Source organism: Clavelina lepadiformis, chromosome 7 (genome assembly GCF_947623445.1).
Source record: "Clavelina lepadiformis chromosome 7, kaClaLepa1.1, whole genome shotgun sequence".
NCBI lineage: Eukaryota > Metazoa > Chordata > Ascidiacea > Aplousobranchia > Clavelinidae > Clavelina > Clavelina lepadiformis.
Window position 1 is genome coordinate 17,320,525 of NC_135246.1, and position 24,726 is coordinate 17,345,250.

The following is a 24,726-nucleotide window of genomic DNA, read 5'->3' on the forward strand; positions in this document are numbered from 1 at the left end:
TTTCTGTTCGGGATATTTTACTTGTCTTGATCTTAGCTCACTTCACTGTGCAAAAGAGATGAGCCAACAATCTTGGTCAGAATCTAGAGTTTATATACAAAGTCGCAGACGGCGATGATAGAAAGCACTCCAAGAAAAAGTACATCTTCGGCAACACAAACAATTACATAATTGTAAAAAATATTGGCATGGCAAAAACGGTGCACTCGAATCAATCAAAGTCGGTAAATCAAGCGATACAGGAAACCGCACAAAATGCACCACCTACTACACATCTAATAAAGTCCGAACGCAGTCTTCGGCAAAACGTCATAGTAACATCATTATGATGTAATTAACATTTCTCCTCGAGGTCATCGTCGCACTTTAACTGGACCACGAATTTGTCCACCACCGGTTCTAACTTCTTCAGCAAAACTCGAGGCGTTGACGGTGACGTCATAATGCCCAAAGTGGGGTCACGTCTGGTCAGAGCAAAAGAGTCAGCGCTGTCATCTGTCGAGTGCAATTCTGTGTAATCCACACTATCCAGCGAGTCAGTACTGATATCATTGCACGTGTCGTCACAACACGAATCTGCCGAATCTTCAACGATGATGTCGAACTGGAAAAAGAGGATTTTTTTACTTGTGCGACAATTACATACAAAGCAGAGGTTCAAGTAATGTCAGCGGCGAATCGAAGGATGAAAAGTACCGGATAATTGTTGACATAAATGGAATTTAACAGACCAATGCTTTGTCTCATCCAACTTGCTTACAGAGCTCGGTTCATCCTGTTTTTACCGGTGACCACGAGACAACACCCACTCGCATTCACCCCTTCTCATTGGTTTAAATGTAACTATTGCCTCATAAAGCTGATTAATAATTCTCATCGCAATTAAATTTCTTTCAATTAAGAATGAATGTAATCTTTGTATAGGTGCAATTCCAAGGGAACCTTTTCGCCTTTCCGTATACGATGACGATTTCGTAATGGTTTAGCATAATCCGCAAGATTACTTCAGTCGTAACCGTGTAAAGCAAAGGCGTTAAGTCGCAGTGAAAGATTAACGTAGATTCACCTTATCAAGTCTGACCACTCCTTCATAGAGGTCAAAGCCCACTCCGTCCACGTTGAAGCGAGCTATACTGGCAGCGGAGTGCTTTTTCATGTGATTGCGAAAGTCGTTAAGATACCTGGATAAAAACACGTCACTGAAGCAGCAGCGTAAGCAGCATAATGTTTAACTTGATGTTCCACCATTCTTAATGGTTCTTAAGGGTTTCCCGGTAGTTCGACATAAAATGTCTCAGCGATAAACCTGAAGCTTACCAGAATATTTTCGCACAATCGGCGAATCTGCACTTGTACGATCTAATCTCGTCGCTCTGAGCAGGAATGGTAATCTGTTAAAAATATTAATGCATTCAACTTTCAGAGCTGGGTCGACTTAGTTTCTAAATAAACTTGACCCATGTTTATATAATGAATTAGCCACTGACGTGTGAAAACAGAATTTCGTCGTCGTCAACTGAAGGAGACTCCCCACTGACGTCATTGTCTACGTCATCCGGCTGGTCTTCTGTTTCGTTCAATGACGTGCCAGCTTCGTCTTCGGGTGAGAGATTTTCTTCTGCGACAAGGCGTTCAACATCAACACTTACAAAGACGGTGCTCTCCAAATCATCTACGTCATCGTGACATATATTTTCATTGGCGGCGCACACAGAGCTGGTGACGTCGTTTTGCTTTTGTGCGTCTGCGGGGGTTTGTATGACGTCACGACACAGGCTTTGAGCGGCAGCTTGCTGGGCGCGTTGAATTTCTCTCCTGTTCTTCCTCGTGATTCGGTTACGTTCGCTTCGTCTCCAGCGCTTCTTCATAAAGCTGTTGATCTGAAACAACACAAATTTCATGCAGACAAATCTAGGTGGTTGGCTTTTCTGACCTGTTCTCACAGCTGCCAATTAAAACAAGTTTAATTTCTCAAAGAAACGCCTCAGTATGAGTGACTAACTAAATTAATCTGAATCGAATTCACTCGGGTGAGTTTACGGTCCGTGTCACCAAGCAACCGGAAATGTTGTAGTAAATTAGAAGAAAAATGGCACCGGTCATACTTAATAAGAGCTTCAGAACGTACAGTTGTTGGTGAAACGCTGATGGCTCAGCAAACCTTTCCAGAAGGCTTGCTTATTACGCAAACTCGGCGACACTGAACCTACTTATACCATCAAAATATAATTCGTGGAGCTCATTAATCAAGTTTACCTCATTGATGGAATGCTCTGTGAGAATGTGAAAATAAAACTCTTTTCTGCTTTTTGGATCTTTCTCCAGTCGACGTTTGTGCCCAAGTGGACACTTGCAATGAGCAGTTGGTGTGTCAGCTTCAAGAATGGATCGCCTGTTACACGTATATTCAGTGTGAGCTGTTGCGTTTGAAGTTTACTATCTTAGATCGGTAGATAGTTGGTGGCAGGTATTTTGGGATTGTTACTGTTCGGTGAAGTTTAGATTTAAACGAAAGAAACTAACCAACAGTAAACTTTATCCCAACTCGCACTAGACATAGATTGATTCAAATAACTTTCACATGATGGCTACAAACCTCTTTGCAAAAAGCTTCAACTCAAGGTAGAGAAGCTCGGGAACTATTTCATCATCGTCTGCCTCAAAAAGTTTCTGCGCTCGAGAACGGAATTCTCTCAACGCCGTTCTAAGAAGACATTTAAACAGTTTAAAAAATAGTTGTGAAATCTCAATCAATGACAGGAAGCAAAACATTATTGTTGAAGTTCGTTGGCGCAAAACTTAAGGGACCAATATCATCGTCCAGTGTCATAATTGGAAATTCCATTAGGATGCTAAGAGTTGATCGGATAATAATTTTTGTGGTAGGAAAAGTGGAATGTACGCGCTTTCACTGCATTTATTTCAGTTATTAGTTAAATTTTGCAAATGATAAAAAAATTCAACACCAACTTGTCCAATGTTCTTTCCCACACAGAGCATGCAAGATCAAGATCTAGATTTCTTTCATCACATTTCATGCGTTCACACTCGTTCTCCGCAACATTTATCTTCAAAAGTCGGTTGTTCTTGAAGCAATCTACTCTTCGACTATGTTCTGCTTCTTCCTGATGAGCAACATGAGTGAGCTCTTTGCCCAGGCTCAGGGAATCATCAAGAGTAGGTCTCCTGGAAGATCATACTTAATGACACATAATGGTTTAACATACAATTGATAATTGAATTAATTGACAAGGATAGATTTTCGGGCATCAATCAGGCAATGCAAAATCATACAATTGAACTCGTATCTTGTTTTCAGAGATCAAAGATTTAAGCTTACTTGTGAAAGATGTAAAAATGTCTTTTTAGATTCTTTCTGCTGCTGGTTGTGTAACTGCAGTATGGCACCCCGCAGAGATAGAGGGAGTGATCAATCTCAAGGTGTTTCTGTTTAATATGAAACATGCAAGATGTAGCGTTAATTGGCGGATTGAGATGTTGGTGTTTTGAAAGTGTTTTGTACAAGATTACTGCTTATGATGTCAATGTGAATCACAAGATGACAGAAATTCAACATGTTTACAAAGCAGGTCTGATGATTACTTTTCGCCATTGTAGGCAGCAGGCAATAGAACAAGTGACTTGGGCTTATACCTGCAGATCAAAGCGGCTGGCATAGAGGTTATTGCAGTAAACACATTCTTTAACATTGTCTGGTCTTAAGCAATCTCTCTCCGTGTAAAACCTATGTGGGATGGTGCGTTCGGCGTGTTGAAATGATGCAGGACGCTCTGTTAAAAACACACAAAATGTTAAATGCAGTATCATTACAGCAATAATCCTTGCTATTGTGGCAATGAAACAACTTCACGACGAATAAATACTATTATTCCAGACGAAAAATGACTACTTCATGAAGTATGACAGTTATCAACGCTGTATACTGACACAAGGATGCAGTAACCAAATGCAAAATTTACCACATTGTAACTATCTCATATGACAGGCACCACATACAGACCTGTGCTTCTCTTTTTCCTTCTTCGGGGAAATTGCTTCTGGAACTTTCGTTTAACATCCGAAGCTAAATAGGACTTAACGACGTCGTGTGAAAATTGACTTGTCATTGAAATTGTATGCGGAGGCTGGGACGTATCATCCTTAAGAGACATTCTCTCCAGATCGTCTTGTTCAATTTGCAAATTTGGAAAAGAACTTACGTCGCTATGCAAGTTTCCAAGACGTGTGTGAGGTTTGTGGCCGTCAGACGCCGATGAGTGCGGAATATTGAGAGAGTTTGTACTGGAAACCGATCCAGCTGGTGTGAAGTTGGATTGTTTTCTTATCACTTCAGCATGCCGTGCACGTTTGTTGAGAAGCGCCCGTATTGTCGGTGAGTTGTTGGGGTGAAAACGGGGAAACACGCTTGAACTTTTCCGAGCCGTTTCCTTTCCAGTCTGGCCTGTCAGGCTCAGAATGGCACAGTCGCTTGAACACGAGTTGCCAGGCAGACCTTGCCCAAGCGTTGATGACAATTGATTGCGAAAATTAGCAGCAGCATTATCAACAAGCTGTTGCCCAATTGCCATTGGCCGTGCAATTGTGTTGCTTGATGTTGGATGCGAAAGGCGCCGATGTGTTGACTTCACAGGTAGATCAAGTTGCACGACGAGACGATCGCTTGCCGTTTGTACACTTTGCACAGGATGATATGGAAACATTTGCTCTGAAGCTAGATGTGACATATCGGCTGTGTTGTGCCCAAGGAAGGCAGCCATGCCAACAGATTGGAAATTGGCAGACTGAGGTGAAACCGATTGTGTTGTAATAATCGAGGCATTATCAGTCATCGGCCTATTTTTTCGTGCTGTACTTGTAGCCATAGTGCAGGACGGAACGGTTGTTTTGGTAAGAGAATGACTCCGCCCATTGCCAGGAGTTTTTGCCAAAGATGTTCTTGGATAGTGAGGTACGACTTGTCTGTGGAATCTGGAAGTTTGGCTCCTCACACCCTGCACAACATCCGCCACAACTGCGGACACAGCAGGACAAGGATGTGTGGATTGGTTTGTTCTTGCAGCTGCCGAATTAACAAAAGAACTAGTTGAAAATCTAACCGTCTGCAATGGATTTTCAGTGCCTGATCTATTTGCTTGTCGTTGTTTAATTGTGAGCGCGTTAACGGCATGATTTGCGCTGACGGAGTTCCTTGAATACTGATTCATTGAATTCCTGTCACTCTGAGCTTGCTTTTGCACTAAGCGAGACATGGGTGCAACAATCGCACAGGATTTTGTGATAGAAGGCTTGCTGGAGTCGGGAAAAGCAACCTGATTTTTACTTACAATAATGTCACATACTTTTGCCCTGTTCCTGTCGCCTTTCTGCTCTCTTTTCCCATTTGTACTTTTGTCGCAGAGCATGTTATACAAAGGATGAGATTTTGGTAAAAATCTTTCCAAATTTGCTGGTTGCTTTGGCTGCTTCTTCATTAGGGACTTAGCGGGAACGTCTACTTGACGTTTGGCTGCTGCTACGACATTTACGTCCATGTGAGAGGCTAATTGCTCAAAATTGGAAACATTCTTCGACCTATTACTGGACAAAAGTTCAGTGCGCACTTCTGTGGCAAAGGATTCAAGAGCGGACGAGGATGCAAAGGAATAGTTTTTATCAGCATGAGGGAGCAAGTGCAAAGAAATTTTCTCCTTCTTCTTCAGCAGGCTACTCCTGGCAGTGGGCTTAGATGGTGCTTTGCCTTTGGACATTGGCATAACAAAAGCGTCTGGTTCTGATGAAGATTTCCTAAGGGTAGTGAAACATTAACAATGAGAAATGTCAATTCTTTTTCAAAACTAATCAATAACAGCAAATTAAAAAAGGTCATTGCCAATAAATCGAAGTTTGTTAAACATAATCACACAATTGTGGGATTCCAACCTCTCATGTAGAAACTTCTCAAAGGAACTTTGATAATTCGAGTTGGGACTGTTGATACCAGGCAGGGGGGCTGGTGCTTGCCCCAGCATCACAGCTATAATAAAAGAATACTGCATGTTAGCAAAGAAGTTGATAAGACTGATAATATAATTAAAGAGTTGCAAGCACGAAAGTTCAAAATTATTAACAAACGTACCGGCATTGGTAGGTATGACAGCTGTATCATGCTGAAGTATTTGCTTCCTAGAAAACGAAAACAAAAGTATTAAGCACTGGAAACATAAGAATACTAGATACTCTATCAATCAGACCTACAATACATAAAACATAGGCAACAACAACATATAAATCATCTACGCACAAAATTTTACAACCCATATATCATAGACTGAAAGTGATTGAATATCTAAACAAACTGACAAAATAAAACCTCGGACAATGCCAATACTGACCACCTATTTTTCCTTTGGCTCACGTCGCCAATGGTCCTACTGAATTCATCATTTATATCTGGGTGTATGGTGAAGTGGACTTTTAGTTCACTCAGACTGGCGCACCACTTTGTGCAGAAAAGACAGGGATATGGCAAGGGGCTCAGATGTAGCACCATGTGTTGGTTGAGCTCTTCGATAGTGCTGTGCATAAAGAGCTTTGTAAAATGTAACGTCTTTAAGGCACTGAGGGATACTTCTACTTTGGCAGCAAAAAGAAAACTACGCTCTTAATTACAAGCTAAGTTTTAAGGAAATTTATAGAGAAGTTCGCAGGAAATTTGGCTCATTTTAAACTTCAATATGTCAATCAACATATTAATAAAAAAACGGCTAGTGTTGTGAAATACTTACTCGTAATCGTAAACGCAGTTCATCCCACGAAACTGACACGGGTATGCCTTCCGATTGTAAATGTGCTTCAAATACAAATGCGTGAGGTATTCCCTACTGCTTGTGTACCTCTCGTGGCATCCATTGCATTTGTACAGAGTAGGCTTGGAGGGACTTTCGGGACTAGAGTTCAGCCCAGATGTGAACTCACGAACGGCCGGACTCGGACTCTTTATGCTGGAGACCAATTTACACACCGAGTCACCTTCCACAATAGACAACAACCGACTGTGGCAGGATTTCTGCTCGAAAAATGATGGGTTCAGCATGCTGTAAGCGGAAAATCCCGGGAAGACAGGGGACATCTCATTTATTTGATCCAGGGCTGTCTCATCACTTCCAATAGTGACATAAGAGGCGATATTTTCATCGTTATTTCCAATGGGCAAAATATGAGAACTATCATTCAGAAGAATGGCATCGCCATCACCAAGTGGGTCATCGAAATTGCCTGGAGGTAGCAACTGTTTAGCATAGTTGTGTTCCAACCAAATGCCTGCTTGGGACACCGGTGTAGCATTGGTCTTGACCAAGTCAGATATAGCAAGGGACAGCACACTGGCACAAGAAGCTGTGTCTGACTCAAATGCGGTTGTTATTATTTCTTGAGTGATGTCTGCAGTAGAATTTGCACTCTCGACAATCGCTTTTTCTTTACTTATTTTTTCTGCAATTTTCGGTCGCTTTTTCTGTTTCTTTCTCAGAATGTTCGGCCTGGTTGGTGACAATCGCTTCAGAGTATTTTCTCGCACGATTTGGTCGGCACCACTGTAAGCAAGCCGCTTAACGACTGGAATAAGCTGCCGATGTGGTGGCAAGGATATCTGAGATTTGTATAAAAACAAGCTGCTTTGTTCCTTCTTTTGTTTGGTTGAACGCTTTGTGAGAATCGGTTTTTGAGGTTTTGTTCGTGGTTTAGCTTCAGCAGATGCCGCTGGAGAGACATCGTTGTTTTTCTTCTTTGGCTTGGTTTGCAGTTTCTTTTTAACATCTGATGTTGACTTTCTGGTTGCCTTCGATTTTGTTTTATTCCTAGACTTCACATTGGTTGGTGCAACTTGATCACAGAACGCGACGATGTCGGCCATACTGCGGCGCTTTTTTACGCAAGTATTTCGATCGAAACTGTTACGATGTCTGCCTCGACCACGACGAAAGACTTTGGGAAGCAAGGATGAGCTCTTTTTGCCTGTTTTTTTGATTGACAATTCACTTTTGAAATCTTCCATGAAACCTTTAAAGAAAAGACTGTCGGGAACTTCTTCGCCATTTGTTGCAGATCGTGAGGTGTTTGATTTCACACTCGATTGGGTCAAGTCTACCTCTGTGCACGTTTCATTTTGTTTCTTGCTGCATTCTAAATCAGAAATAACACTTTCTTCACAGCTTATATCTTCTTGCGGCACAACATCAGATTGATTATCCACAGGTGGCATCTGGCCATCCTGTGCAGTGAATGCGGCAAAACGAGCATCATCAGACATTACAGGATAACTTGTAGACACGCCGCATAGCGACTGAATTGGAAGGTTCAAGTCTGGGTTTACAACAACATAATGACGACCGTACAACTGCCGATAAATGGGTGGTGCCTCAGTGATGTTAGTTAATTCCGAGAACTCTTCATCGAGAGCAATAGACCAACATTTAGGTCCTGTCCGCATAGCATCTGTTTTCACAGCAAGTGGTGAAGTCACACTGGCAGGAAAAGCAAAAGCTTCGGAATGGAGCACAGAATTACAATGGGTGAGGGCAGTACTGGAAGAAATGTCAGTCGCATGACTCAAATGGTCTGAGGAAGAGGACACAGTTGGTTGTTCTTTGTTTGACGACAATGGAGGAGATTTTGATGCCAGATCTGCAACATCCATTACCATAGGTAAGCTTTGTGTATGCTGACCATCATTTGAAGTCAGCAAACAAGATGAATTGACATCTTTTACTGCTCCAAAGTCAACAGATGAAGATGTGTCCGTTGTTTCTTTTATGTCATTAGTGTGATCCATGGAAGCAGCGACATCAACCAAAGGATCAAATGAAGATGATGCAGATTGGGCAGAGTTTTCCTTCAGACCGTGAGCAGCGTTATCAACAGGAGGATTTTTAGCAACGTCCTCATCATCCACTTCTGTGATCGAGGTCACCTGGGCAGCCATAGGAGGCTGGTAGATGGTGCTAAAGAGCAATTGATCTGCCAAAAGCAGAGCTGAAAATGCGTCGTGCTTGTAGCCGTAGACACTGAGCCAGGAAGGGGAATCCCAGAGAAGATCACTGAAAAATGACACAATCGTAAATATTGCTGTTTATTATAAACTGAGACGTTAAAATATCAATTTAAGACATTGTCTATACACCAGCAAAATATGGTGTATAAAATTCATATATCTTACTTGACCATTGAACCAACTTCCAACCATCTAATATAATAATAATAATAAGATTAGCATCCACACCAAAGTTAGAATATAGATGCTAATCTTAGCTAGACTCTGATCCAGTGGTTCTCAACTCTTAACGGTGACCTTCAAAACCTGCTTTTTCTCGTCTTTCCGTATTACTACACTTTAGCTCATTAGCCACTAGTGAGGCATCTGCTCGTGGCCCCCAGAGAATGCCATGGGCCCCCCTGTTGAGAAACCCTGCCCTAATCCAGGGTTTACCAGATAAATGTAAAAATTTGCATGTAATAATGCATTACATTTTACAAGTCATCTTCCATTCAATTTAATGCCATTACATAATTACATTTCTGCTATGGTTAAATTATTGTTATAAAAGCATAAACTACGGAAATCTTATCATAATTAATCGCTCTTATTTACTTTGTTTTGAAATAAGTGATTCCGACCGGAACCACTCCACATCCTCTCAAGAATGACACTTGATCTTCAATCTCAACATCGCAGACCAACTTGTGCATGACATGAGACACATCGAAAAATAGCGCTGCTTCATTCGTTCCATTTCCATCCGATACAGTTGGCAATGAGTCTTCTGTTGGTACAGGTGTTGTTTTGGATGATGATGTCTTTGGTGGTGACTTATTGAACAACGCCTCTCTTTCAGGTGACTCTTTTGGTGGTGACTTATTGAATAACGTCTCTTTTTCAGGTGACTCTTTTGGTGGGGAGTTTTTGAATAATGCCTCTTTTTCAGGTGACTCTTTTGGTGGTGATTTATTGAATAACATCTCTTTTTGAGGTGACTCTTTTGGTGGTGATTTATTGAACAACGCCTCTTTTTGAGGTGACTGTTTTGGTGGTGATTTATTGAATAATGCCTCTTTTCGAGGTGACTCTTTTGGTGGCGACACTTTCTGTGGAGATGTTTTTTCTGGAGACTCTGTTGCTAGCAACTCGTTTGCCAGACAGTGCTTTGGTGGTGACTCTTTTAATAGTGATGACTGCATGACTATTGGGATGTTTTTATCATCACCTCTCCCCTCATCAGCTCTTTCCGGCAGATTATTGCATTTTGCGCAATTGGCCTGCTCAGGTTCGTTGATATCATCCGAGTCAAATAAATCAATTAAAGTTGAACCAAAATCCGTATAATTCAAGTTCTGTCGCAAGTCTGTGAATTTGACGACCGCATTCAAGACATCCTTGAGCACAAGGTAAGTATCTTGCACGAGAACATGATCACAGCATCGAGGCTTTGCCACAGAAGACTTCCTTGGCTTCTTAGTAGAAGCACAAGATTCACAAATATCATTGTTCTTCAGTCTTCTGTGGCCAATCCCTAAAAAAGGATCGTTGATGTCTTCAGAAGTAGGGGTTAGTGTAGTTTCTTCTTCGGTGCTGGGAAGATATTTTTCAAGATTCAGCTTTCCTCGAGGAGGTGTCAGACACATTTGCTTGCGCATTTGATTGGTGTTGACCTAGTAATGCAATAAAAGTATTACATAGGATAATATGGAATCTAATAACTTGCACAGACAATTGAAAGATAGGGAAGAGATGATCTGACCAAATCTTAAAATACTAAGGGGTCACATTGAAAAAACATTTGAAGGTTAGCTGACAATCTCCCGCGTAACACATTATAGTTTGCAAACTTTTTCCATTAACAAGCCCTCTGAAAGAATATCTTATGTCTGTAGGCCCAACATTAAAGCTCCTCAAAATCATTCACACTCTTTGCTGGTTCTAATGCGTTATCATTGCACAATCACAGCACATCTTGGCCCATATCATGATATGCTTTAAGCGTTTTCCTGTTATGCACTACTTGAACTTCTACAGAACAAAACATCCCTTTGCATTTTATAGACATGTTGCAACTGACAATACAATAATACATATATATTGTTAAATATATAGAATGTCATAAAGACCGTAACGTTAATCAAGAGTTGGTTTAGTAATCAACTTGTAACCTTGTCAAGCCTAACAGCTGGCACAGTCTCAAAGGCAGGCAACCATAATTGAACAAAATATCAAATAAATGAAGTCTTCTTTTAATACATTTCTAAATTCACGTTGATGTTCACAGACCTTCTAAAATCTTTCCATGGACCAGATACAGACCCATCTCTAACACACCAGAGTGTTTGTCTTAGTATCAATATGATTGTATTAAATGAACGGTGGGCTGTGTAAATAGCCAAAAATATGACGCTTACTGAAAGCGAAGTACTAAATTTAAGCAGAACCTGCCTGACTTTGAAAAGGTTATCATTCACAAAAAGATTCCAAAAAATTTACAAAACACTAAATATTAAACGAAACACCAACAAGATCAATGAATAGTTGTCTCAGAAGGGCAAGAACAAATTTGTACCTTTAGTTCTTTATGAAAAATATGTTCATGAATTGCAAGTTTTCTTCCTGATCTAAAAATCCGCGCCTGATTCGGACAAAAGAGACAAATATGAGGTCGCCTACCAGCATGGCGCTTTTTGTGAGATTCCAAATCTTCTTCTGTGCTGTAACGACAAAAATATTTCATGACAAAAATAATTTTAAGTTTTTCAAAATGTCCACGATAGTAGGAGATCTAAAAATTCCATATTTTCACCACAGGTAAGTAAGTCTATGCACGCAGCAACAGCAATATAAAGCGGTGGCTTGTTAACTTGAATGGACTGATTAAACTATTTCACGCATCCGAAGTTGAAAAAAATTGCTGGCACATCAACATGAACATTTGACTAGGAAAAAATGCAGGTGTATTGCTGTATATTGTATTGTATATATATGTATTGCTTAGAATCAATGACTGTGAGGATAGTGAATCTTGTAGATCTTCTTAAATAAAAATTAACTTTGTTTGCTCTAAAACAGTGTTGTTATACAGTTTGATATTGCCATTAAATGTAGCAGCTATAATCTTCAACTCTTATAGCCATTTAAGCTTAGCAACTTGACTGACTTATTAAAAAGTATCAGCGAACAGCATCGAAACCTTTCTAGAATCAAATAGCAGGTCTAATTGCTTTCATCTCGCTTAGTTTAGTTGCTTTAAATGCTCACATTTCACTTGCTTTTTTCAATGCTCACATTTCACTTGCTTTTTTCGTTTGTTGCATGTATTTTTACATGTACATTGCATGTACACGTCTAGCGGAATAGTTTTATAATTAATTAAATATTATAATAAGAAAAAACATTAAATAGCAGATGTTCAATATTACTAGTCTGCAACAACCCCATTAACCATTCGAATCCCTACGCGGTTATGATACAACGAATGTTTTACTTTCAATTTAACAGGCATCCTATTTATGCCTTGGAAACCCAAAAACATATTACTTCAATGAAATAATATCTAATCCATAGTTGTTTACATGCATTTTAATAGGTGATTTGGTGAGACCGGTGAAACTGTTTTTAGTTATCTGAAATTTCCATTTAGGCATAGTCGAGTTAATAAGTTTTCACTGTAAATATGCTCGTCTATGTAATATCCACTCATGTAATATTGTAACATATTTTAAAGTACTTTTCCTGAATTCGTTGGAAGAAATATAAATGTTTAGTGTAAATAAAGGATATCATCTGTTTAAACTGACTTCTTGACAAATGGATCCGTTTTTTTTACCGATACCTTCAACTCAAACCAAGTTGTCATACTTCATATATACTTACTTAAATGCAAAAAGACATCCAATAAAATCGCATCGGTATTTGCAAGTGTCAATATTCCTCAGGTGGTGTTGAATATGAGTAGTTAAGTTTGTCCGACGATGGAATAATGTCTGCAACAGAAGTGAGCTTGTTATTAAGTGAAATTTTACAATAGTACATTAGAGAGTCAAGAAAATCTGCGATAACAAGCTGAAATTGTCACCCTATTTACCATGAACATTCTAGCTTGCTTTTAGCTGTGTTGCCATTCTTGGCATTTATATTTTCCACATTAGACAGTACGGTAACATCAGATGTGATATTTCAATGGTCTTAATGGGATACCTGGCACAACCAACATGGCAATTGGGCTTCATATTCAGCCTCGAAACTGTCCGTGGATGCATCAGACTTTTCTCCACTGGTTGCTCTTCGATGGAAAATCTTCTTTCTTCTGGCTAAGTCCTGCTCCCGGACACAAGGGCACTATGATAAAGCATTCTTTTATAAGGGACTTTGTGAGATAAACACATTCCGTGACATTTTCATAACAGACGCTCGAAGACAACCAAGAAAACCAGGAAGCATTATGAGCATGAGTTATGTATAAGTAAGAAATAAATAGGAAATTTACGCTGCATACCTTATCTTTGGGTGTCCTGTCTGCAGGAGAAATAGCTGACACAATTTTTCTTCGAGCTCGTTTGTTGTAGAAGAATGCAAGCTCTTGCGCGCTGCTCCATCCCCTGCTGTTATAATGACATGAGTTGCGCTATTTCAAATTCTTAACAACACTGGGTGCTGATGTTTAGATTTATTTACCGCACCTTTTTGAAGGACTTGCGGCAGACAATTGCATTTGTACTATGGCTTCAGCCTGTGCCATTCGCTTGGGAGTGCGACGTACATACAAAGGGATTAAATCTAAAAGGAAAATAAACAATGAAACATCCAACTAAGAAACACAAAATTTAGCCAAACTTCATGTAAGTCAAAAATTGAGAAATGCACACCAATTGATTCTACAAGGCTATTTTTACCAGCGTTATTTTGAGCCAAGACATAGCAGTTATCGCTAGCTGAAACCTTCTTCCTATCAACATCCTCAACATTCGATGATTGCAAATGTTCCTCTATGACTTCGCATATGATCGACTTTGAAACGCTTTGAGATTTTTCAAGCTTTTTTGCATATTTTTCTGACCACTTCAACTGGGAATATACTTCAGGATGCTTCCGTTTTATATGGCGCAATAGACTCCCACGGATCAAGTAAGTGTGAATGCAGTTAGGCACAAAACAAAAGTATTTCCCATCTTTGAGTGAAACGTCTGGTATCATGAGGTTCGCTATTTCATCATCAGTTGGACTTAAGCTGATCTCAAACGAAGGTGAAGATTCAGTGATGGAAAAAGGAATTGACGACGGCATGGAAGCATCCTCGATGAGTGAAACATCCGGAGTTACTCTGGGTGGAGTTCTTTCTGTTACAGAGGCATCGAGATTCTGAGCCAGCCTGAAAGATGCAGAATTACTGCACGCCTCTTTCACATCAGGTGGCTCCAGGTCGTTTTTTGACGTCGTTTCCTGATTTGGGAAGAACATCTTTTTCGAGTGTCCTTTGTGTCTCTTTCTCATGTGGCACGTCAGTGCAAATGCGGAGCTGAACGTCCTGTTACACTCGGAACACATCACATCAGCACTAGTGTGCTCTGGATTGCTGATGTAGGAACAAACGGAGTCGTGCTCCGAAGACATGGACATGCTGTCGTCATGTGACAAACTGTCATTTAAGTTTGAGGTAGTCGTATTCATGTCATTAAGTTTTGAAGTGCTTGTGCTCGAAAGTTTGCGCAGTGCAATTCGACGCTTTCCATGCGCTGTTTTAGTATTTCTTTTTACTGTGGCATCACCAGCTGCTGTTGGAAAACACTTGTCGATTCTATAATTTGGAATCTCTTGCGCAGTCAATCGATCAACCGTCCTTATAGCACCAGGTTCGGAATCACTTTCAACTTTCTTCAGACTAGAAGATGAGTTCTGCCTCGATAAACCTTTCTCGTTGGATATTTGTTTTGTCATCTTTTCTGCCTGCTTCAACAGCTCTTTGTAGTCAGGTCTGGAAGTTGGAGGTTTAGAGACCTCTTCTTTGCTCACCAAGCTCTCCTGGCTTCTTGATTCCTTCTCCTGACCCATAGCCCTGCTCTTCTTCGCCAAAGGTGCTGCAAGTGACCTAGAATTTTGTGACTTGTGCTTTTTTGGTCGAACATTTTTCGAAGGAGTCATTTTTGTTATCTCCGGCGCCCCAACTGAGGTTGGCGTTTCACCCAGCACCTTATCATAATAAGCTGGCACATGAGCAGGGCGGTCATTCTGCGAAATAAAAAGAGGTATGTATTTTATGAAACAATAACAAAGCATGCATAAATGTAAGTGACCAGTATGATAAGCAATGTATTTTGGTACAAGGAAACAATTTGCACATAATGTCGGCATTAGCATTTATTTGTCTGGGAGAATTATGAGCGTTTATGAGAACCATGAGCTAAATTTGTGGTTCTTAAACAGCATTCCATTGAACCCCACGAGTTCGGTAAGTTGGTCAGTCACATGCTAAGTGTACAATGAAGGAATTGGACTAGCGCATGTATGAAACCTGCAAGGTTCAGTGTCTTCAAGTTTATAAACCACCGAGCTTTAAAACACACAGTTGCGCTTCGATCGAGCAATGAGCTAAGACAATGCAAATTACCTGCAAATGCTTAATTTGTTTCTTTGTACGATTTTTTTCACCATGAAGCAAAGAATTTGTGGCAGAGTTGAAAGCGTCTTCAAAAGTTTGCTTTGTTCCAACACCTGGACTCTCACCCCCCACCCCATTATCCACCTGAATATCCTGATACTTTTCAGCAAACTGATACATGGTTTGTGCATCATATCTGCAAAATATTTATCCTTTTTCATCAATCGTAAGAAATGTACACTTACCACCATAAACGTAAAACAACCACTGGTAGTTAAATATTATTTTAAGTTCATTTTTCCATCCCGTTTGATTGATTGGTTGATAAACTTTTCAAATATGTCTTCAAAATTACAGACGAACAACACCACACAAACTGGTGGTCGTACTGCAGGGGCTGGATATGGCAGATCCAGAACTATTTTACTTGTGACATCATTATCTTGGTCGACTTACTTTCTCTTGACCTGCCTTGTTGAAACAGTAACAACTTCATCAGAGTCCGAAGAGAACAGTGCAGGTGCAGGAGGTGCTTCAGGGACCATTTTCATCTTCTTCTTTTTGACGATTCCTTCTCTAACTTCCTGTAGCTTTTTGCCCACAACTTTTATAGTAGGATGGTAAATGTATTTCTTGTCAATGTGACAACATTGACTCGCTATCGTACGAGTCGGAGTTCCAACACATATCCCTGATACTACTGTAAGAGACACTGGGTCTTTGTATGGGACCTTATTTTTACCTCCTTTTAACTTACGATATTTCACACTGGGCAGATTGTGGTAGTGATTTTTCAAATCCAGTGGTGAAAGCATTGTGTAGTCAGTCTGGCAGAAACAATGTTTTACTGAGACGTCTGCATCAGTATCATTATTTTTAGCACTTTTCTCATTACTTTCAGAGTCCTTATGAAATCGTACGACTTCTTTCGGATTTGTAACAACCGGATGCTTTAACTTAACCTTCATTTGTAGTAAGGATTTGACATCTAGCAATGTCTTCGGAATGCTGGGTGGATTTGCGACGACGGGCTCAGTGTGGTGGCTGAATTCAAACTTATCCGCTTCAAAATTCATTTCACCATCTTCACTGTTACCACTTGAGACTGATTTTACAGAGGAGACACCAACATCATCTCTGGCAAATCGCCAATTTGTTTTAATGTAGTTTTCGGCAGCAGCTAGATCGTAGCCATGGGGGGCGCTGCCAAAGAGTGTAATAATGTCACGACCGATAGAACTACGGAGGCTTGGATCTCTGCGGAGGAGGGAAGATGGAGGAGTTGAATCAAATTCTTCCAGGATAAATTCATCTATTGACCAGTACCAGCCTTGAGATTTGCGAATGTCAACACCAATCGCCCAGGTACCGACACCTGCCTGTTGATTGCTCTGTAGCAGAAGAGCATCATTTTGGTCGTCTGATGTTACACGCTTGGCAGACTTTGCCATCTTTCCCGCTTTTTTCGGATCTATTTTATGTCTAAATTCAAGATGAGCTTGTACTGTATGGCGATGTTGATAAACCTTCGAGCAAGAGCCAACTGGGCATCGAATGAAAGTGTGATCTCTATGTGCAGTCTTAACACCCTCTACAACCAGTTCTGGGCTGGCCTCTGTCAAGGAGCGCGTTTCTGAAAGTTGCGGCTGTGGCTTCAAAGCGTCTTGAAATGCAGATAAGCCAACAAGAGCGGCTTCTGTAGTCATCATGAAGTTAGGTTGTTCTAACTGAGGGCTTGGTTGGGACGTAGAAACTGAAACAGGCTCTCTGTATTCAGTGTCCAATGGATCTGCAGTGATGCAGCGATGCGCTTCCACCTTCATCTCTGAAGGAACTGGAGTTGGTGATTGGTTGAGAAGAGGTGACGAAGGTTTGGCGGGTTGTGCTGTTTGAAATTCACCCTCCTTTTCAACTGTAACATCTCCAGAAAGTAAAACTGCATCTTTTGATTGATGTGTTGTTGATGCTTCATCTTCCCCAACGCTATTTTCTTCTTGCACAAGTTGTTTTTTTACCTTTTTGCTTCCACTCATTCTATCCATGGGATACAGGCCTGTGTCTTCACCAGCATTTTCTCTGCTCTTCATCCTCGCTTCCAATTCAGTATTATTTTGTTCCATCTCTTCCTGCTGTATTTCTATTTCCTGCGCTTCCTGCTTATCGTTCTGACAACCAGCTTTTTGAACAAGCTCACCTTGTGAGAAATATTGATCTTTGACGATGATTTGCTCCTCTTTGCACAAGGACTTATCTTCAGCAGCTTCCTTAGTTTCCGGGAGTTCATCATCCCTTAGTTGTTCCTCATCGGAGCCGATTGCGAGATCAAATGACCTAGATCTCATAGCATCCGATCGGGATGAGCGCGTTTTTTGAGGAAAAAACTCCTTTTCCAAGGATGTGTAGAAAACATGGACTTCCGGTTGTGTCCAGCTGTGTTTCCTCCTCAGGTGATTGGACATCCCGTTCTTTGAGTGAAGCTCCTTCTGACAACTCTCCTCCGGACATACCCATACCTCATCCTCTCCACTCTTTACTTTCTTTTTGGAATGACAATCTTTCAAGATCCCCATGTCTGCAGGCGTAGCTTCCTAAAAAATTATGATACAAGATAGCGTCTTGAGACCACTGCTCCACTACAGTTACTTTTGCAATGAAGAAGACAGCAGTGAGGAATACTGTCAGGCTTCTGTATTTACACACTCATTGACTGGGCACTTATCACTTTAGTGGTTATTTTGAAAGACAAATGTTTAGAATATATTACAAGATACTTGGTAAATAATCGTCAACTGTCACCGAAATTAAATTAGTAACAGTGATATAAGCTTGCATTAAATAGATATGAACTAGATATTACCGAATGTAAGGTGGCCAGACGTGGGCTTCCAAGTTGCTTGTGCTTCATATCGCAAGCAATACAATCGCAGGAATCGCTTGTCTTACCTTGCTCTGATATTTCGCTGTCACTTATTTCTGTTAATTAACAAAGAAAAATCAAAACAACGGCAAGAAGTTCCTCACAGATCAAATTGTAAAAGTGTTACAAAAGCTCAGATTAAGCCAAAAAACATACCGCTACAAACAATACCAAAAATATGGTAAGCGAAGTGTAACATGTATGTATTGAAAATCCAGTTTTATGCAATATCTTTTTTAACAGAAATAGCCAAGCCATCACCGGTAGCATGAGTTGTATCCAGACTAGGTTCCCCGATTTCTGAAGACGTGTTCTGTGTGGTTGAACTGGATTCATCTAACACAAATATTAATCATCATAGCAGGATTATGTCAATATAAACAAGAACAAAAAGTTAGTTACATCGATATTATTAGTTAGATAAGTTACTCACTGTGTATTGTTGAATATAAAATAATGATTATTTAAAAGTAGGAAAAGCTGAATTGTTTTTAAGTATCATGAGTTTATAAAAGTAATACAATTGCAGGTAGATACATTACTTAATTAGAATAAAGTAGTTATCAAAGCAATCAAGTGTAAGTGGATACCGATAACACAGTTTTGCAAGGTTACACAAAAAAGACGGGCAACATAGCAAGCAAGGTTGTAAAATAACAACATGATGATAATATAAAGATACTGAATGCTCAAGCGAAGACAAAGGTATGTATGTGAATATAAAGCATGATTCCTAAAAAAACAGGTTTTCGGAAAGAAACTTTCTTATATCTCATGATCGTGAAAGAAATGAACAGTTGTGTTCAGTTTGTGGTTGTGTTTGTGGATAAATCCAAAAGCAATGATAATTTACTTTTAAAAATGTTGAAATATATCTGTTTATTAAGTGAGGTAGGCCACCACGGTTTTTGTTACATTAAAAATGTGAATTGCGGCTAAGGTAACCAGTAGGTCAAGACCAATTTAATTCGATTTCAGAAATCTTGAGATAGTTGGAGAACTTACATATGATACACTTTATACTTATATATGAACTTTTATATGATACACTATTAAATTTTAAAGAAACAGAACAACAAATTACAACTTTCTTTGTAAAATAGAAGCAATTTCAAAAAACCTTGTGATTGAGAAGCCATCTCCTTTAACTCTTCATCTCGCTCAACCTGTTGAACGTATGCGATATTTTCCTCTGACATGGTTTCATAGCAGAGTCGACGAAGTAACGGCCAGTCCCAGTTGTCACTGCGTAGAAATTCCTGCGACCAATCTTGCTTTAGGAACTCGAGCAAATGAAGCCTGGATCAATAGATCATACAATTGTTATGCAATCGCAGAATATTCTAAGACATGTAATACACTAATCGACGTGTTAATGTACAAAGACTGCTTCAGTGTAGGTACCGCAAGTGTGCTTTGCAATCCATTGCAATGTCCTTTTCACGATCATACAATGCTTTGTAGGCTTTGGCCACATCAAAGTAATGCTGGATAGAGGGCTCATAAATAAAAATCGTCAGAATGCAACATCTTGACACCTGTAAGATAGCACTTCTTGACGTTTGACCCCATGACTATGAAAGTGAAATCAGGCAAGCAAGCACTCACCGTACAATCTATTGTGTTAGCACACAATTCCTGTGTGATAAATGTACTTGCAACTTTTAAATAACCTTACCTGGGAATTAGGCAGGAAATATGCGATGGATGAAAGGATCCCCTTTTTTAATTGCTCTTTATTCTCGTCGTCATTTGAAATTAGATGAAGAGCATGAAAAAGAATCTCCACGCAAGTCATCCGACTTTTATCAGGCTCCTATTGAGACCACAATGAAATATATGATGTCAATGAGGTAGGGTTCAAAAGAACAACTTCAATTTATGTCACTTTAAAAACACAGTTTGTCGTTAAACCACCACTTACATTCGCATCACCACCAGAATTCGATAACATTCAGTGGTGATGTATATAAATACAATTGAGCTACTTACCACTTGCCACAGGCACTTTGTGAGGGCAGCACATTGCTGTACCGATTTTATGGCATTCTCACTGTGCAAAGCGTTTTTCGTGATATAATCAAACATCCCATAGCCAGGATGATTCTTCTGCAAGCAGCGAATCCAGCAAAGTGTAATTTCTCTACAAGTTAAAAGTGATACGTACCAAACAGGAAGTTGCATTAACTGTACCAAAAGGTAAGTATGGCATGCATGTGCGTATGTAGTGGCGTAAGTAACATTCAACGTAAAACCGTACACACTTAATAGCAATAGGAAGTCTAGAACAGATGCTGGAGCTTAACAACTGATTAACACGTTTATAACACGTAATTTATTCTTAATGGAAATAATGAAGAAAGCAGTCAGCAAAAAAGGCAAAACTTTTCTGAATAAAAAGTGATTGCATTTTGTATATCAAATAAAACATAATATTTCACACTCATCTATACATGGTGGTTACTATAACTAAACCAACCAAATGCTGCCTATTTTAAAATTAAATGACAAGCCCGAAAAACACACATTAAAATGGCATTAACTATGAAAGTAATAGCTTACTCGAGATGATCAGTCAATTTGTGTTGCCACAAAAATGTCATGGTAGCGTTGCACAATTTAAGACAGTCAACATTTTCAATCATGAGTTCACCAATCACCTGAAAAATGATGAAAAGAAAGTCTTCAGACTTGGGTGAGATTTTATTCCAAAAGGGCCTTATTTGCAAATCTATTTCAAGGAATATTTTGTGCTGGGTGTTTGACTTATGACTGACTTACATCCATGGTGACACTGAGATCAAAATACTGAATCTGTTTGAGAAGTTCAGACTCATCCAAGTCAAGATTGATGTAACTTTGATAAGTCTTCTGGAATGATTTGTTTTTCTTCATCTAAAAAATTTAACAAAAAAGCAACAGTCAGACTGCAGAAGTTTCATTTAAATCAAAAATTGACTGCAATCGATTGAAAAACCTTTTGCAAACTTTTCAGCCATTCCTGACAAGGCTGACATAAACAATTACTTCCAGAAAAAATGAATTGTATCCTCATTAACACATATATATGTAACAAAAAATCTGTTCCAGATAAAAACAATATAACTAGTGAAAACTCACTCCTGGGTGCAGAAGAGCTGCAGTTCCAAAACAAGTTAACTGATCAAACTTTGCTGTTAAGTGCAAAGCCCGCAGACGATATTCCATGAATGCAACCTCCTCATTGAACACATCTTGCACTACATGGAACACAAGTAGCTGTTAGCGTCTTCTAAATGGTTAAAACCTGCCTTTTCCGTAATTAAAAGTTAATGAACAAATTACCCAACCAACTGCTATTTTCATAAAAAGTATTATGAAAATCCTTGTGACAGCAAGTAAAAATAGTAATAAAACTGTGAAAAATTGAACGGTAATAAGAAATATTTCATCTGTAGATTACTACTGGCAATATAAATAAGTAGATTCTTATAGCTATAACAACAGTTTTGAGTTATAACATACACTGATGCGGTTGTAAGGGAACATTGCTAATAAGCTGTTGTAGCATTGGTGGATACCATGGACCATCAACTGCAAGTTTATACAAATGTTGCATTTCCTTGAAGCAAATTCCTCTGCAAAGTAATTAACATTAATATTATCAAAAAGATATCTCAGCAATATAAATTAATTATCCAACATGCACCAGTGCACAACATACATAAGCTTACAAAGAAACAGATACAATTGCAATATAATGTTTAATGGTACTGGTGTTTCAAGACAACAAATTATCATATAAATCTTTCATTGCATCAATAATAAAGTAAACCTTTTTGATTTAACAAACAAACTTAAGACATTCAAAAAGAAATCAGAAAAACAAAATAGCAAACTAGGACATGCCACAATTGCCACATACACTGCATTGACCTTAGGGCTTGTGGAATGGCAGAGACAACTTAGCCTAAAGCAATATTCTTTAAAAGAGAATAAAAGCCGAGCCAAAAACTGAAACCAATGTCACCTGAAATTTCCGTCAATAAGCCAAGGTTTAATTGTTTCAGCAAATTTATGGAGACTTTTCGTCGACGGGGGAGAGGAAATTTGCAGAAGTGTCCCTACCGACGATCTTAAAAATTAAAATGATATGTACAAAAAAGATGAGGTGTTTATTGACACACACGACAAAACATTTCTGGCTAAATTGAACAACATGTAATGGGTGACTGAATGCTAAACAGATGGCAGTGAATTATTTATGAGTGTATTACAACGGAACACGTGTTTTCCTAGAGCGCAAAATTAAACCTGATCAAACCACTCCATAACTCTTGGACTGATGGAGACTCGGGATTGGAAAGAACAAGCTTTACACAGTTGGTCAATGCTTCTGCATGGTGGTACACTTTATCATCGATTTCTTGCAAAGACGTTAAATCTTCACTGAATACCTGGAAGCAAGGATGACAAAACGTCGTATAAAACTCTTCACTCAGGATAAACAAGCAAAAACACACCATAAACAAGAAATGGTATCATTGCTCTGGGGCTGCGTACCTTTCCAAACTCTTGACATGTCCCCTTGAAAACATCCATATTCTGAAACCTTCCAGTGGCAACAAAACTTTTCAGAGTTATGTCATCGTAACCAATACAAGAACTGTCTTGGCCCAGAAAAATTGTGGCTAATGTTTTAGTAATTTGTTACATTTTTCAAGAACTACACTAACATTAAGCTTCAAACCTACCAAAAGTAACAAGGACAAAGTTTAGCCAAATTATTATACATGAATCTAATTGGGTAGTCAAGCTATTCAAAATATCATCAAAATGACCTATAAGTATTGACACTGATTAAATTTTCGCAAATAACTGTGCAAAGCAAAAGACTACGATGGTGTTTGTTATAACACAATAGCAAATATGCTCATGAACAATTGATGAACACAAAAATTGCAAAAGCTGCAAGGGCTAAAATATGCAGGATGGTAATAAAACAATGGCTATGAGATAAAATTTCCTTTGTGTTAAAGTGACAGGACAACATAGCTAACATACTCTGAACAGTGAACATAGGCAAACTGCAAAATTTAGTTCTTTTTTCCAGCAATTCAGTTTCAGACCAAAATATACAATTCAGTACACCTTTACCAAAAAAAAAGTTTTGAGAATGAAAACTTCTAAGTTTTTTTAATAAACATATTTGCAAAAAGTTAAAGTTTTATAATTTCTTAATCTTTGCTGATGGAGCTTTTTGGCAAAATTAATATAATACATAACTAAACAATTTTAATGCATACATAATTTCAAACTCATTATAAAGGTGAACATCTTTTTGCTGTTTCAAAAATGAACTTGGTTATATTCAAATTTATTCTGGATTTAACCAAATCATTTCTTTTAAATTTCAAAGATGTTAGTAATTTAAACTTGCTTTAACAAATTAATATTTGACTGAAAACAATTACGTAATAACGAATTACTATTGATTTTTCTAGAAGTTTTGAACTTCTTTGTGAAGATCGGTTAACTGGTTATATGCTACAGTAGAAACTGGAAAGCATAACAAATGCGTCCTCGAGGTTTTTGAACACTGTTGCTTGCTATACTCATTTTCCTTTTTATTCGGCAAAAAAGAGCAAACTTTCTCTTTTTTAAGAGCAATTACACATTTATCGCCGGAAAACAGGGCTCACGCAGGCTTAACGTGTAGCCTACCAGCTGGCAAAATGCATTATTTTTTAACCAGCACCCAGCGATTTTAGCCAGCCTCCACTCGAGTGCTCTGATTTTGGCCGGGATTTTATCAAAAAGTGCCATGCTTTCCAGTCTGGCTTATATGACAACAAAACCCACTGTTACAAATGAATATAGGCAGCTAAGTGGTTATATACAATATATTTGAGACTATAAAAGTTTTAAACGTAAATGTAAAGGTATGTACTTTACCGGCCGCTGTTAACCGAAGTAAGAAAATATCAATTACATAACTAGCTAGTTGTTTACCAAATTAGTTTTTTCCAAATTCGGTAACTGGTAGCTGCTGAAACAGACGCTACCAAATATAGGGTGTACATTGTAAACCAAAATGCATCTGGTTTAGTATAAAAATGCCCCAAAACAGAATATTTTTGTATACAAGATCCCAGAATCTCCAAGATTGGAACATTTGCTGTTTTGGTTTAAAAA

The 24,726-nt window shown here is 39.0% G+C and overlaps 1 protein-coding gene across 2 annotated transcripts; it reads right to left on the reverse strand.

The window, feature by feature from the left end:
* Nucleotides 1–70: 70 nt before the first annotated feature.
* Nucleotides 71–23,295, reverse strand: LOC143464891 (uncharacterized). 2 transcript variants are annotated; one of them, XM_076962932.1, is made up of 36 exons: nucleotides 23,095–23,295; nucleotides 22,846–22,988; nucleotides 22,562–22,666; nucleotides 22,057–22,169; nucleotides 21,673–21,791; nucleotides 21,334–21,447; nucleotides 21,115–21,212; nucleotides 20,545–20,695; nucleotides 20,231–20,368; nucleotides 19,957–20,090; nucleotides 19,673–19,851; nucleotides 18,814–18,888; nucleotides 18,493–18,608; nucleotides 16,092–18,223; nucleotides 15,645–15,831; nucleotides 13,933–15,265; nucleotides 13,720–13,816; nucleotides 13,536–13,638; nucleotides 13,238–13,378; nucleotides 12,914–13,023; nucleotides 11,607–11,751; nucleotides 9,647–10,704; nucleotides 6,786–9,095; nucleotides 6,393–6,575; nucleotides 6,137–6,183; nucleotides 5,941–6,034; nucleotides 4,022–5,805; nucleotides 3,655–3,791; nucleotides 3,341–3,447; nucleotides 2,971–3,186; nucleotides 2,597–2,704; nucleotides 2,257–2,392; nucleotides 1,488–1,880; nucleotides 1,318–1,391; nucleotides 1,067–1,181; nucleotides 71–604 (listed from the first exon to the last, which is right to left on the reverse strand). In XM_076962932.1, exons 1-36 carry the CDS (start codon nucleotides 23,131–23,133, stop codon nucleotides 335–337), a joined length of 12,804 nt encoding a protein of 4,267 aa, XP_076819047.1. In that variant the 5' UTR covers nucleotides 23,134–23,295; the 3' UTR covers nucleotides 71–334. The 2 variants fall into 2 exon arrangements, with proteins under 2 accessions (XP_076819047.1, XP_076819046.1); XM_076962931.1 differs by having other exon boundaries at nucleotides 13,536–13,641.
* Between the last annotated feature and the right edge of the window lie 1,431 nt (nucleotides 23,296–24,726).